Source organism: Narcine bancroftii, chromosome 10 (assembly GCF_036971445.1).
Source record: "Narcine bancroftii isolate sNarBan1 chromosome 10, sNarBan1.hap1, whole genome shotgun sequence".
NCBI classification, from domain to species: domain Eukaryota; kingdom Metazoa; phylum Chordata; class Chondrichthyes; order Torpediniformes; family Narcinidae; genus Narcine; species Narcine bancroftii.
This window is the reverse complement of record NC_091478.1, coordinates 102,886,274-102,902,034: the sequence shown is the minus strand read 5'-3', so window position 1 is coordinate 102,902,034 and position 15,761 is coordinate 102,886,274. Positions and strand designations below refer to the sequence as shown.

The following is a 15,761-nucleotide window of genomic DNA, read 5'->3' as shown; positions in this document are numbered from 1 at the left end:
ACACATTTGTAACAATAAATTCTGAATCCAAGTAGGTTTAGCCTCTCATGAGAGAATATTCTCTCATCCAAGCAACACCTTGGTGAAACTCTTCTGCACCCCCTCCAAAGCTTCCACATCCTTCCTGCTCTACTGCCACCAGAAGGGCATTCAATAGCTCAAATATGGTCAGTTTGAAACAGCTGCAACACATCTTACCGAATAGTAATACTCCAGGTGATGATCATCTTTTAATCCATGTCCTATACCACACTCATTTATACCTTCACTGAATCCACTATTGTTCCTGTTCTTGTTCCATCGACAGTATCGTTCACCCCGCTGTATAATCCCATTGGTCACTTATCCCTTCTACACAACAAAGCACGACCTTTCCTTTTGTCTCCTCCATCCTTTCTCCTCATTGATGAAACTTGTTTCTCTTCACTTTATTCCACTTCCGATGAAAGATCACTGACTTGAAATGTTAAGCCCAACTTCCTTTGAGTCGTTCTCACACTTTCTATTTTAATTACCCATTTGCATTGTCTGGGGGTCTGAACAAGACAGTGGTCCTTGCATGGAAGTCCTGCTCATTTGTCCCATCTACCCCTCCATTCACAATCCCAGGAATATCGCACCCGCCATTATACGCAGTTATTCCCAGTCAATTTGACACAGGTTAGAACCAATCCTAGATGCCCTTCAGTTGAAAAACATTATTGCCATGTTTTGATATGTACACACAATGAATCACATAGAATAGAATCAGAATTTATTGTCACAAAATTCGTGCCATGTGGAAATGACGTGAACGTGCACACAGCTGTACGCGCGTGTTTGCACAAGCACATTCAAAAATGTGAGGGAAGTTCATAAAATTCAGGCTGAAATACAGCAGGAAATTCAACGAGCCTGGAGAGAAACAGAGAGGCTGATGCAGCAGATGTCAGCGAAGATTTAACACAAAAATAGGTCAGTCACATTAAATATGTTTAGGCATGTCTGAATGAGCGGCAGAGGAAAAAGATGAGAGGCTGGACGAATGAAACAACTGCATGTAACACAAACCTAGATTGTTCTGAGCCAACATCCAAATTAATCAGCATCAATTTAGTTGGACAGTGCGAGGTTTCACCAGGAGTGACAAAAATGTCCAAGTTATGAGATAATGAGATCCATTTGCTTAACTGCAAAGAGAGGTTTTGGCAAAGGCCTTCATAAATTAAAGTACTGACCATCAGGGTTAGGATTTTGGTTAAGTTGTATAAGATGTCAGTGGGTCCAAATTTGGAGTATTGTGTGCAATTCTGCTCACCTACCTCCAAGAAAGCTGTCAATAGGAATGAAAGAATGCAGAGAAAAGCTGCCAAGATTTGAGGGGTTGAGTAGAGGGAAACATTAGATAGGTGAGGACTTTCTTTCCTAGAGCATCGAAGAATGACGGGAGATTTGAAATGAGAGATATGGTTGAAGTAAATGCAAGCAGGCTTTTTTTTCCCCCACTAAGGTTAGCTACGACAAGAACTGGAGGACATGGCTTCAGGGTGAAAGGTGAAATGTTGAAGGGAACATTAGGGGGAAACTTCATTCAGAGAATGGTGATAGTGTGGAATGAGCTACCAGTGAAAGTGGCAGATTTCAACATTTAAGAGAAAGTTAGACAGGTACCTGGATGGGAGGGGTATGGTCCAGGTGCAGATCGATGGCACGAGGTATTAAAATAGTTTGGCACAGCCTAGATGGGCCGAAGGACCTGCTTCTGTGGTGCACTGCTCTATGGTTCTAATGGTTTTGCAGGTTGGATGAGTAATCAAGAGGTTCTCTAAGAGAACCAGTTCAAAACCCTCTAAGGCAACATGAGAAACTGAAATCTGCTTTTAAAAATCTGAAACAGACATGAGGTTGTTGTAAAATCCAACTGGCTCACCGACGTCCTTAGACTCCAGACACTCTTTTTAATTGCCCCTCGATTTTGCCTGGCAGACCATTCAATTATTTCAAATATTTACCATCAGGAAATGCAGCTGTTTTATGATAAAGACCGACTAGATTTTCACAGCAATGAGGTTTGGCCCAATATGAATCCATGCCATGAGAATGAATGGATGTAAGATCAGGGGAAGAGTGAAGAGTTTGAGATCCTAGGACAAAAAAAAAGTCACTGCACAAAATTCATTCACCGCCAAAGCCTGCGAACTGAGGCCCAGCAACCAGAGACACAAGCCTGGAGATGAACGCTATGAAGGAATGGAAGATCAGGATCAAAGAAGGCAGACACCAGGTGCTCAAGGTCATTGCAACGAGGAAGTGAAGCAACTACCACAATGATTGATGCAGAGGAGGCAAGTTTAAAACCAAAATTTAAAGGGGATGTACCTGGGACAGGTGGCCAGCACTGGTGGGCTGGATGCTACTCAAGGGCACGCGCAATCTGACCTAATTCTTGGGACGTGCTCTTCAAGAGTCTCCCACTGGTCAGTTACATGGAATCTCATGAGATGATCAAGCGCAGAAATAATCAGATGAATTTCCAGAATGCAATTATAACATTGTGGTCACAGCCTATTCTGGAAATAAATGTATTGCACTGGAAAAGACAGCACAATGTGACTGTGTATCCAGGTGATTGAGTGGTGCTTCTGGAACATTCAAAGCATATGGAAGAGGAAATTGGTGTGGTTCACTGAGGAACTTCAATACAATGCAGTGGAAAATAGCAAAACAAGTCAATATCGTGTGGTATAAAAGAACAATAATTGGTCAGTCAGCACATCCTTCTGAACCAGAGATCATTTGTGCCTTAAACAAGTTGCAAAACATTTTGGTATCTGAAATACAGGTTGAGGTATATTTGAAACAAGCATATTATTTCCTCTACTGCAGGAATAGCAATAGACACTGTTGTTATGGGCCCAGAGGACCCCAAAACCCAGGAACAATAGAAATTCACCAAGACAAATGGTTACTTGAACAAAAGTTACTTTTAATTTTCTTTAAACATAAAAACAGGATCAAACTTTAACTTACTGTTAACCTAACTTAACCTCCTTTTAATTCTAAGCGCACATGTACGTAATGTGTGTATAAATTCAGAAAAGTTCTTTGATTCACAATCCAATCTCACTGGTTTCAGACAATTCATATACTGTGCACAGAATTTAATATTTATGAATTTTCACCAAGCTCTGGTGCTTAAACGTAACTGGTTACCACTCAGGAAGGTTCCTGTTGGTTTCAGAGAGATTTTTTTTGCTCGTTGGACACACACAAACTGATTCCCGCCGATCAGTCACTTCAGTGTCTTGCTGAAGAAATTTTCCCCATCAGGGTTTTACAAATGATAACCTCTTCTACTGCAGGTCAAGAGTTCATTTTGTTTCCCTTATTTCAGTTGAAACACTCTAGCCAGCCATTTCCTCTCGTATGGACCACAAGGGTTTTCAGCAAGCTGAACTCAGAACTCACAACCCTTCTTCAAAATAGGGTTCAAGCAAGCTGCCAGCTGACAGAAACCAGTTCTCTGTCCCTCTCTTTGAGAAAGCCTGTTTGGTTTCTTCTCTCTCTCTCTCTCTCCAGATTGTGGCACCAGACCCAAACTTCTGTTCCTTTCAAAACAATAATCCATTACTCCACAGCATGTCCAATCAACACCTACTTGTGAAGTCTCTTGAGCTCAGGTTCTTCTATTTTCACCTCCTTCTGAAAACCTTCAGCAAAGCAGTTTTTATTGTCTTGACAAAGGCCCTGGGCCTGGAGTGTCTGGTTTGAGCTAAGCTCTTGCATTTTAAATGAGATTGGTTTTGTGAAGTGCTTGTATCCTACACTACCCCCACAATCTATCTCCTTCAAAAACATACCTATGGACAATATAAAATATGACATAATCTGTCACACCATCAACTTGCTCCACCATTTGAAAGGATCGCTGCTGATTTGTGATCCAATTCCCCAAACTCCCATGTCCCACAAAGCCTTTGGTTACTTGAAGGTGACATTGGTAAGAATTCCAAACCTCAAGCTTCTTTGTATAAACGTGGAAGTGTTTCTGACATTAATTGAAAGGCTTGCCAAAAAAAACTATCAGTCTCGTATCCTCTTAGAGGCTCCTCAGTCTTTGAAAATAGTTCCTCTACATCTACACCCTCAGTTCCCTTCAATATCCTGAAAACTCCAAATACATCAATCTGTCACCCTGTAAATTTCAGGGAGTACAATGCCTAGTTTATGTGATCTCAGCACAATTTAACAGCAACCGTTCTGGTGAACCAACACTCTACTCCGAGGCCAACTTATCAAGATCAAGTTTATTCTCATCTGACTGTACACGTGGAACCAGACGAAACAGTGTTTCTGCGGACCTCAGTGCACACACATACACACAAAATACACAGTACATAATAATCACAGTAATACATAAATAAAGTTATCATTTAAAAAAATGTTTCACTTGGTTACAAGATATTGTTCATCAATTTCACAGCCTGCGGGAAGAAGCTATTTTCCAGCCTGGACGACTGGATTTTGATGCTCCTGTACCTCCTTCCTGGTGGTAGTGGATCAACGATACTGTGTGCTGGATCTAAAGGGCCCATCCCAAGGGTCTCATCAGATGTGAACCCCAGAAGTGCTCACAGTATTCGAGGTCTGATCTAAGCAGAGTTTTGTGAAGTTGTGGCAATGCCTTCAGCTACTGAAATTTCCCTTCCTTTTCATCCAAATCCCGACACATCAGCCTTGGGAAACAAATGAAGCTGCACACTGGACGGTGCGGTTAGAGCAACGCTGTTACAATGCCAGTGACCCGGGTTTGAATCCGTTGCTGTCTTTAAGGAGTTTGTACATTCTCCCTGTGACCGTGTGGTTCCCCCGCACCCTCCAACAACGTACAGGGTTTGTAGGTTAATTTGGGTGGCATGGGTGTCAGTGGTCAGAAGGGCCCGTTACTGTACTAAACATCTAAATGAAATTTTAATAAAATAAAATACTGCAATCCAAAAATCAAAACAGAAGATCTCAACCTTCACGCAGCATCTGGGGAAGGATCACTGACCTGAAATATTGCCTGGTGTCTTATTCCACTTGACTGGCTGAGATCTTCCTGCATTTCTGTTTTTGTTCCACGTGTCTTTTTGATTGTTTTCTGAAGCCCTCCACACATTTTAATCATCTATATAAATGAACCACAGATATCCACAATGTAGAAAGGACTACCCTTTTTAGGTCCAAAATAGGTTACCTAATATTCGGTGACACTGATATCTATTTTCAATGGTTTAGAACCGTAGAACACTCCAGCACAGAAATAGGTCTTTTGGCTGACCTAGTCTGTGCTGAACTGTTATTCTGTCTCATCCCAATGACCTGTACCTGGACCACAGCCCTCCATACTCCTCCTGTCCATGTACCTGTTCAATTTTTTTCTTAAATGTCAGAATTGAGCCAGCATTCACCACTTCAGCTGGCAGCTTGTTCACACCCTTCCCCCCCCCCCCACCCACGTGAAGGAGCACCCCTTAATGTTCCCTTTGAACATTTTGCCTTCCACCTTTAACCCATGTCCTCCAGTTCTTGCCTTACCCAACCTCAGTGGGAAAACCCTGCTTGCATTTACTCTTCAGTTTTGTACACCATCAATTCTTCCTTCATTCTGACACCCCAGGGAATAAAGGTTTGTTTATAAAATCATGAGCGGCATGGATAAAATTAACGTTCAGTATTTGTCCCAGGGTAAATTATTCTAGAAATAGAGGGTTATAGGATTAAGGTGGGACGGGGATTTTTTATTCAGAGGATAATCTGTGTCTAGAACGAGCAGCCAGAAGTGTAAAAGCTACAGAAGTTAACATTGATGATCAAAGATTCCATTTATTTTCACGTACACCAAATTCCTCTGTTTGCCCAAGACTTTTAGACAAATGTTTGGATGTGAAGGGCTTAGGATATAGATCACATGCAGACGAACCCAGAATTCCAATTTCAAACAGGTGCCCAAGAAGAGTGCAGTAACCTGCCTTAATGACTATCGACCAGTAACACTTATATCAACAGTGATGAAAGGTTTTGAAAGGCTAGTGTGGAAGCAGATCAGCTTGTAGAAAAAACAACTAGTTAGCTGTGAATTTCCTAATCACTACTGCATGTACTTTATGGAACTCCAGTCAAAAACTACCATCTCTCCAGACTGCTGAGTATAGGAAAATTAACACCACCCTGTGTCACAAGTTCCCTGGATCACTTAATCTCTATTGTCCAATCAGCTTTCTGCAGATCTGAGCTTTGCAAATCCAACTGCCTGTGTCACCTGACTCCAATTGGCAGGTGCAGCCTTCAGATAAAATCCCTGTTGAAGTTTGCTACAAGCAGTGGCATAGATACATTCTGGTTCACCTATCATATAACAGGTCTTGAGTGGATGCCATCTCTTTGGCTCTATGCAAAGCCCTGGAACTCCTGGACATCAAAGATGCATACAACAGGGTGCTCCTTATTGACTTACAGTTCAGCATTTAACACCACCATCCCCTCAAAACTGATCAACAAACTCCAAGACTTGGGACTCAACACTGCAATAGGTAATTGGATCATGGATTTCCTCATCTCCAGACCACAATCAGTGTGGATTGGCAAGAACATCCCTACAATCTCCATCAGTACCAGAGCACCACAGGGCTGCATTTTTAGCCCCCTACTCTACTCACTATGTCTGTGTAACTCGGTACAACAATAACACCATCTACAAATTTGTCGACAATCCTACTGTCGTGGGCTGAGTTAGCATTCTGGAGGGAGATTGAAAACTTTGCTGAATGGTGCACCAACAACAACCTTGCACTCAATCCCACCAAAACTAAGGAGCTGATTGTTGACTTTAGGAAGGGAAAGCAGAGGAACTCAGAAGTGGAGAGGGTGAGCAAATTTAAATTCTTTGGAGTCACCATCTCCGAAGATCTTTCTTGGACCCAACGCTCTAATGGTATTGTGAAGAAAGCATATCAGCACCTCTACCTCTTAAGGAATTTGCAGAGGTTTGGTATGACATTAGAAACCTGGCAAAGTTCTACAGAGTTGTGATGGAAAGTGTGCTGACTGACTGCATCATGGTCTAATATGGGAACACCAATACCCAAGTGTAAAGCCCTGCAAAAGGTAGTGGACACAGCCCTGGTCATCACAGGCAAAACCCTCCCACTATCAATAACATCTACAGGGAATGTTGCAGCAGAAATCATCAAAGATCCACACCACCCAGCACATGCTCTGTTGTCACTCCTGCCATAGCTCTCAATACTCCAAGTGAGGTCTCACTCTTGCCTTGTAAAGCCAAAAAAAAAAATCACATCACTGCTCTTATATTCAACAAGTGGTGGAAGACTGCCTTAAAAGGTAGTGGAAGTGGAAGCTCTCACCACAATTAAAAAGTATGTGGATGAGCACTTGAAGAGCCATAATCTGGCAAAGGATATTAGTCAAACGTTTATTTTTCTCAAACAATAGAGTGGGTAGTAACTACAAGGGGCCACATTCATGATATTTTGAAGGATATATTAGAGGACTAATGTAAGAATATACAGAAATGGACACTAGGGGTGTGAAAAGGCTTTGTTTGCATGGTTTTCCTTTGTATTTAGTTTTATTGTGAATAAAAGTTTTCACAATGTGGATGTAATGCCCTAAACAACATCCGTCTCTGCCTTAATTCTATGAACACAGTCTCTCACCCTTGATATTGGGATTTCTTCAAAGGCCGTACATGTCATTAACTTGATTATTTGTTTTAAAAAAAGCATATTGCAGATGATGTTTCCCACCTGGGCCACTAAACAAAGAGCCATGTTGTTACACTTCTGCTCTCGTCTGGTTTAGCAGCCAATGTATCAGCACAAGGCAAACAAGATAACGTCAAAGGCCACCCATTACCAATCTATGAAAGAAATCCAAAATCTCAAGGGAGTAACTAATTCTTTAACTCAACGGATTACCTTTTTAGCAAAGAAAGCTTTGGCCAAAAGCGCTTCCAATTGCCATAAAACAACCATGCAAAAATCAGCTGTGACCCTCAAGTTTTTTTCTGCTGCAAGAGTTATTTCTTTCAGAAGCACTCAGTTGATGCTTCCCAGTATTTATGTACATACTCCTCAGAGGTCAAGCTCCAAACTTTTACTGATTTCATTGTCTACACACAGTTTTCAATGAGCCGTGGATTAAAGACCCAGAGGACGAAGGTGTTTCACAAAAGGAGAATCACCTCCAATCCTTGACAAGGCCTTGCAAATCATGGATTATTCACTCCCCTTTTCCTCCATCACCACCACTCAACTGATGTCACTGTCTCACAGTCTGAGGAAACCAGCGTGAAGATTCGCTATTCAAACCTGGCACCAGACTCAAGTGTTCCAGGCATCAGAGATCTCATGTAGACAACCTTCATAAGAAACAGGAGCAAGAGTAGGCTTGATCCACCATTCAACAAGATCTCACCTGATCAGCACATGGACTCAGCTCCGCCTGCCTGCCTTTTTCCCCATAACTTTACGAGGCAGTGGTGAGACCTCACTCGGAGTATTGAGAGCAGTTTTAGACTCCTCATTTAAGAGAGGATGTGCTGACATTGGAATGGGATCAGAGGAGGCACACAAGGATGATTCTGGGAACGAAAAGGTTATCATTTGAGGAATATTGGACACCACTTGTCCTGTTCTTGTTGAAATTTAGGAGAATGAGGGGAGATCTCATTGAAACATTTTGAATGTTGAAAGGCACGGTCACAGTAGATGTAGAAATGTTGACAAGAGGTCACAACTTTAGGATTGAAGGGTGCCCGCTTAGCACAGAAACATGAATTAATTTCTAGCTAGATGGTAGTAAATCTGTGGAATTTGTGTGGAAGTCAAGCCATTGGGTGTGTTTAAGGCGGGGAATCAAAGGTTACGAAGCAATGGGAAAATGGATCAGCTTATGATCAAATTGCAGGGCAGACTTGATGGACTGAATAGCCAATTTCTCCTATGTCTTATGGACATAATCCTCAATTCCCCAAGAATGCAAAAATCTATCGATTTGTGTCCAACCAGTAAATATGAATGAAGCAGTTCTACTGCTTCCTTGAACTGGATGTTCCACAGATTCAACACTCTTTGTGAGAAGCAAGTCCCCCCCATCTCTCTCAGAACATAGAATATTACAGCTCAGTACAGTACAAGCCCTTCAACCCTCAATGTTGTGCAGATTTATATATTCCTTCCAAAAAAAGTTCTAAACCCTTCCTATCTCATAACCCTCTATTTCTCTTTCATCCATCTGCTTGTCTAAGAGTGTCTTAAATGCCCCTAATGTTTCAGCCTCCATTGCTACCCCTGCCAAGGCATGCCAGACACCCACAATTCTTGTGTAAAATAAAATTAACCCTGATGTCTCCCATTAAGTTTCCTCCCTCTACTTTGTAGAGATGTCCCCTGGTATTTGCTATCCCTGCCCTTGGAAAAAGGTGCTGGCTGTCCACCTTAGCTATGCCTCTCAATCTTGTAGACCTCCATTAAGTCTCCTCTCATCCTCCTGCGGTCAAAAGAGGAAAGTCCCAGCTCTGTTGATCTTTCCAATCGAGGCAACATCCTGGTAAATCTTCTCTGCACCCTCTCCATAGCTTCCACATCCTTCCTTTAATGAGGTGACTAGAACTGAACACTATATTTAAAGTGTGGTCTCACCAGAAATTTGTAGATTTGCAACATGACCTCTCGCCATAAACTCAATCCCCCTATTAATGAAGCCCAGCATTCCATAGACCTTCTCTTTAACTATCCTATCAACCTGCACAGCACCCTTAACAGAGGCATGGATTTGGACCCCAATGCCCCTCCACACTGTTAAATATCTGACCATTAACCCTGTACTTATTCTTCTATTTTGCCTTTCCAAAAGGCATCACATTACACTTATCTGGATTGAACTGCATCTGCCACTTTTCCATCCAACTCTATATCCTTTGTAACCACGACAACACTCTGCACCATGCATAACTCCTCCAACCTTTGAATCATCCGCAAACTTATTTCCACATTTCCGCTTCCTCATCTAGGTCACTGTCTGCATCTTCACCAACTGGATCTGCAACGTCCTCGCTCCTTCTGCAAAATTCTTGAAATCCACGGACAGAATAGACGTGGCCAATATCAGCTCCCTCTCAGCCAACATCCTCACTGTTGAGGCTCTGACCACAGCTCTTGTAAGCAGGCTGCACTGATCGCATGCCTCTCTCCCAAAATGAGCCCAAGCTCCATCAGATCACGAGGTTTCCGGGAGAACAGAGAAAAATGCTTCTGGGACATCCTCGGAGCCTCAATGGAAAATGGCTTACAGCTTGAGGGCCTTGGCACAAAGCCTCTCAAACCAGTATGGAAGGATGTAGGGTAGGACTGAGCACAAAGAACATAACATCCCAAGTAACCCATCCACCCCATGAAGCTCCATCTCCACCACTCAGGACAGAGTCAACAGATCAGCTCATTAGTCACGACAGAACTGCAGTGAAATCCAGTCACCCCGAACCCGATGGGACAAATGCAGGAGCAGTAGAATTCATGGAACCTTGATGTTCATGTCAAATTCAGATACAAAGCTCTGTTATTTGAGAGTCAGGCTGGGATGAAACTAAGCCTAAAAAATGCCATCTGTTGCAGAGGCAAATGAAAGTTCTCTGAACCCAGAGCACATCATGCATTTCTAAGAACTAATACAATTCACATTTATTCCTCATTTTTGGAAATGAGCCTTTAGTAAAAATAATCATAGCAAATCAATGTGCAGATTGTAACAAGGCATCAGCAGCCAAACATTGAAAGAAATGGCAAAGCCAGCATTCTGAAAGCTTCGCTGCTGCATGCCAAGATAGAACAAGAGCTGGAAGCCAAGACAAGAGGAGGAGCAGGAACACCAGGAAGACAGGCAAGGAAGCATGGGCTGGGGAAAGGGAACAAGACTACAGAAGGGAGGGTGGAACAACTGATGATTGGCAATGAGGGAGGGCATTGGAAGGAAGGGTGAAGGATGAAATATGGAAGACCGATAGACGAACTACTCTTAACTTTTTATTCAGTTATGGACCACCCCATCCCCAAAACTCTGCTCAAAGTTTATGGGCCTCCTTCCTTGTGATACACGAGGTGAAAAGACAAGGCTTTTCCTTAAATGTGCTGTGGCACCCATTGAGAATGGCTGCTGTGGACATACGTCTAGAGATACGTGCACTCATTTTGACCAGTTATAGCAGAATAAAGTGTTCCAAGTCTATTTTATTTGTTCATCACAGCGTGTATTGTCCATGAAGTGAGTAGCTTTCTGCACCATTTCAGAAGGCAATTTTGAATCAACCACAACGGTGTGGACTCCAGACATAACAAAATGGTGTCAAATGTTACATGACCATCAAACCTCCTTTGCTGAGGAACATCAGTTTGGCAAATGGATCCAGCAGTTTCATGGTACAAGCCTTTGTTCCTTGAATTTGATTTCCCCAGATTCGGTGGTTGGATTTAAAATGCAATTTCTGGATCAAGAGTCCAGGCCTCTGGATGTTAATTCAGTTACTCAACCACTTTGCTTCAACATGAGATTGATCCACTAAAGTGTGCACAACCCCCAATGAACCCTGACACCTCACACCGGCCTATCACTGGGATTCAGGTCAAACTACACTGGCATATAATGAGAATACATTTCTCATTGAGATCACATTTATTCCAAGATGGTGAAAATTTATACTTCAAAAAGAGGAATAAATGCAACCCAATAACTTGAGTTGCATTGAAAATTAATTTAATTGATTATCATTCACAGCTGTACAGTTGCCAATGGATCTTAAGATGTTTAAAAGAAATACAAAGTTTACAGCAGGAATAATTATTGAAATGAACTTGTACTTTGCAAGCCTATCATATGGCAGCATTTGCAAAGAGAAAAGCCTGATGATCAATGGGAAAAAATTTGATATCAACTTGTGACATGGTGATATCACACATCAACACAGATATGAAAGGAACATAATCCAATGGCCTCAAAATACATAGCTCCAACTACAGTACTGTTTCAGTGTGGTCCTGACAAGCCTATGATCTTTCAAGCTGTTGCTGCCCAGGAACTTGGTAGAACATTACCGTAATATCTTCACATTGTACATGGTGTACATATCAAGAAGGCTGCAGCGCCAGCCTGAGAAACAGCTTCTTCCTTTAAGAAACAAAGGCTTGTACCATGAAGAGATTAGATAGGGTCAAGAAAGAATGCTGAACGACCAAGCACACTAGCCATCTGAGACTAATCGTTACGAACCAATATTTATTTAATTATTTTATACACATATATTTGTCCTGTATAATGTATTGCTTGTCTGTGTGCTATGCCTGGTTGGCTCGGAAGACTGGAGGACGCTGTTTCATTGGATTGTGCAATCGGATGATAATGAATGAGAATCGTAGAGTTTTACAGCACGGACCAGGCCCTTCAGCCTAACTTATCCATGCTGACCAATGAGCAAGTCCCATGAGCCTGTCTTTGATCTACATCCCTCTGAACCTTCCCAGTCCGTGCACTTGTCTCTTTTGGAACAGTACAAATAAGTCACTCTTATCACAAGTGTCTTACCACAAAGGAGCAATTAATAATATGAAATTTCATTCAAATGTTGAGTCTTCAAGGTCCTGCTCTGGACCATGTGTCCCAACCAGCGACATCATTACACTAATACAACACTGCAGGCAATACCATTCTCCTACCCAATCCGATAAAAACATGTCTACATACAGAGTGGAAAGCATTTTCACACGTATCGATGCTTCTTTCTTTAAAAGGCATTTTAAAACTTCCAGCAGTAAGGCATTATGCGTCATGTCAATCAACACTTTTGAAATTGTTTTAATTGGCTTTTTCCTTTTAAATGCCAACAGCTGTAAACCTGGTCTCGTGACTGACTTTTAGAATCTCATTGGTTCCTTTGCAGGTGTTTTGGTGCTGAACCAACTTTTGGGCGGCTTAGTCCTGAATCTGAACTCAAAAGGTTCCATTTCTTAGATGCTGGAATCTGAAGAAGGAATATCCAGTGGAGGAGCAAAGGATGATGGGAAGCAGCGAGACAAAAATTCCCATAGAACTTCCTTTGCTCTCCGAAGGGGATTCTTTCTCACTGCTCCCCACCAGTACTCCACTGGAGGAACTCCATAGGTTGAACAGCATCAGTGGGAGGCAATGGACATTTTGGGTTATAATGCTTCATCAAGGCTAATTGTGGAAAAAGCCAGCGTGCGGAAGAAAGTGCAAGAGGTTAGACAGGGGCTATTTGCAGTTTGGTGAACCAGGGAAGGGTGGAGGATAATGGACAGAAAGCGAGGATGAGGGGTGGAGTTGGGAGACAGAGGCAGGAGATGTCCCATTCTTTCATTTGGTCCTTCATGTCCCGAACCCTGTGCTGGATCCAAAGTGGACGCCATGATGGAGGAGGTCACTGCTGGTTCATCTCCGGCAGAAATAGTTGACAGACTTGACTTCTACCGTAAATCTCCTGACCTTGGGCTTTGTTTTCAACTTCTACTGGAAATATCCAGGCCTAGACAAAGTAGATAGGGCAAAGTTGTTTCCCTTGGTAGGGGAGACTAGGACAAGCGGGCATAACTTCAGGATTGAAGGACACCCACTTAAAACAGAGATGCAGAGAAATTCCTTTTGCCAGAGAGTGATAAACCTCTGGAATTTGTGACTACAGGCAGCTGTGGAGTCCAAGATGTTGGGCGTATTGAAGGCAGATTTTGATAGGTATCTGAATAGTCAGGGTATCAAAGGTTAAGGGGAGAAGGCAGGGAGCTGGGCTGAGTGGGAGAATGAATCAGCTCATGATGGAATGGCAGAGCAGACTATGAACCAATCAGCCTTCTTCTACTCTTATAACTTATGGTCTTATGGACATCTTCCAATGCACGAGTTCGACCTCCAGAAGGTTGACGAAGAGAAATACTGTATGCATATTTGGCTTGAAACTACATACTTCTTGATTAGTATCAGTGAAGGTTACTGCTTCCATCAGTGATAAAAACCAAATATGGTCTAACAGTGCCCAAGTGCATTCTTGGTCTTTACTTCTCCAACAATCCACAGGTAAACACTGAGGACATTGTGTGTTGTTGCTTTGCTCTTCTTATCTCACCATCTCTCTCACCCTCTGTCCAATACCTTGTCACCTTTTGGCTCCTCCCCAGCTTCTTTCCCACTTCATGGACAAAACATCACCCCCTTTTTACTTTATAAAGTGCCCTGACCTGGAACGCTGACTTTCTGCCCTGATGTGTTGGGTTCCTTCAACAGCTCAGAGTTTGCAGATGAAGTTATATTTCCTGCAAAGTCTTGAATTTCCAGCCAGGATCGATTCTTGAAACCTCCTTAATTGTAACATCTTGGCTGTGCCATTTAAAACCAGATGATGAGATTACATTTGTCATCAATGCATTCCATAATGTCTATCTCCTTGCCCATCCACCCATTCCTTAAAAATATTCAGACTCCACTTCTGCCCACCCTTGAAGAGCATTCCAAAGACCCAAACCCTTTGCAAGAAAAACAATTTTCCTCATCTCTCTCTTCAACCCTGTATTCTTAGGCAATGATCCTTCGTTCTGGACACTCCCACACAAAGAAACACCTTCTCTTGCAATCAAAAGTGAAAGGCCAATGTCAGAAATGAGGTCTTCAGGCAAGAAGTGACGTGCAAGCAGAGATGTAATTTCTTTGAGTTGCACAGCACAGGAACAGGCCCTTCAGGCCATCTTCTCCGAGCTGACCATTTGACATCGTTATCTTGATAAGGATGTCTGCTGAATGAAACCGATGGAATTTTTCATGAGAACGTGAGGAGTGAAAGCGATGGCTTCTCTTGCCCATCCTCAATACCATCGCTTTATGAGAAATGTGGACAAATAGACAGCTCTTCAAGCTTGCCCACCGTCCACATACAATCAGGGATGATCTTCTCTCATTGCCACATTACCATTAATCTCTTTTGTTGGCTTTTCTGACTGGAAATCTGACTTCTGCCTCAGTTCAGTCCACGTCCATTGTCACATGTATCTAGATGAAGTGACAGAGTTTGTTTCATGTGCAGGCTATCGAGAAATCTCAGTACCAATAATACAGCAAGAGTCAGTTCAGAATAGAGAGTTGCAGAGAGAGAGATCAGCTGACAGAGCAAAGGCAACAACACTTTACTAGCAGATTCATTCAGAGTCTGACAATGGGAGGAAATAAACCGTCCTTGGATGTGGTGGTGCCTGATCTCATCCTCGTGAATCTCCTTCTAGCCAGGAGGGGATTGAGAATAGGTGGCAGGTGTGGGATGAGCCTTTTAATATATTGTCTGCTTTTCCAAGTCAGCGGGAATTATCGATGGAGTTCATGGAGGGGATTGTGTATTGGCCTGAGCCACCTTCACAACCCTCTGCAGTTTCTTATGGTCTAAGGCAAAGCAGTTTCTACATCAGATGATGATGTAGCAAGGCAGGATACTTTCAATGGTGCATCTGTAGAAACTAAACATCATTGAAGTTTACTGAAGAGTGAGCTCTGCCCTCATTTCTGCAGTCTATGACCAGTTCCTTTATCTTGCATTGAGGGAGTTGTTGGCCTTGCATCAAGCAACTAGACTCTTTCCCCCATCTTTCTATTTTCCCTCTCACCGGTGAGATCCAGCCTTCAAGAGTGGTGTCATCTGCAAATCTGTGGATGGAGTTGGAGCAGTATTTGGT

At 42.6% G+C, this 15,761-nt stretch overlaps 1 protein-coding gene across 8 annotated transcripts in view; it reads right to left on the bottom strand.

The window, feature by feature from the left end:
• LOC138745045 (chromodomain Y-like protein 2) overlaps positions 1 to 15,761 on the bottom strand; it is a 317,440-nt gene that overhangs the window by 62,430 nt on the left and 239,249 nt on the right. For 2 of the 8 annotated variants that reach the window (XM_069902108.1, XM_069902109.1), the window contains exon 2: positions 5,033 to 5,149. The exons of 5 other annotated variants lie outside the window; for them this stretch is intronic. In XM_069902108.1, the coding sequence (XP_069758209.1) occupies positions 5,033 to 5,149 (117 nt within the window). Of the gene's footprint in view, positions 1 to 5,032; positions 5,150 to 15,761 lie in introns of those variants that run through there. One more of the 8 variants, XM_069902110.1, reaches the window with a different exon arrangement.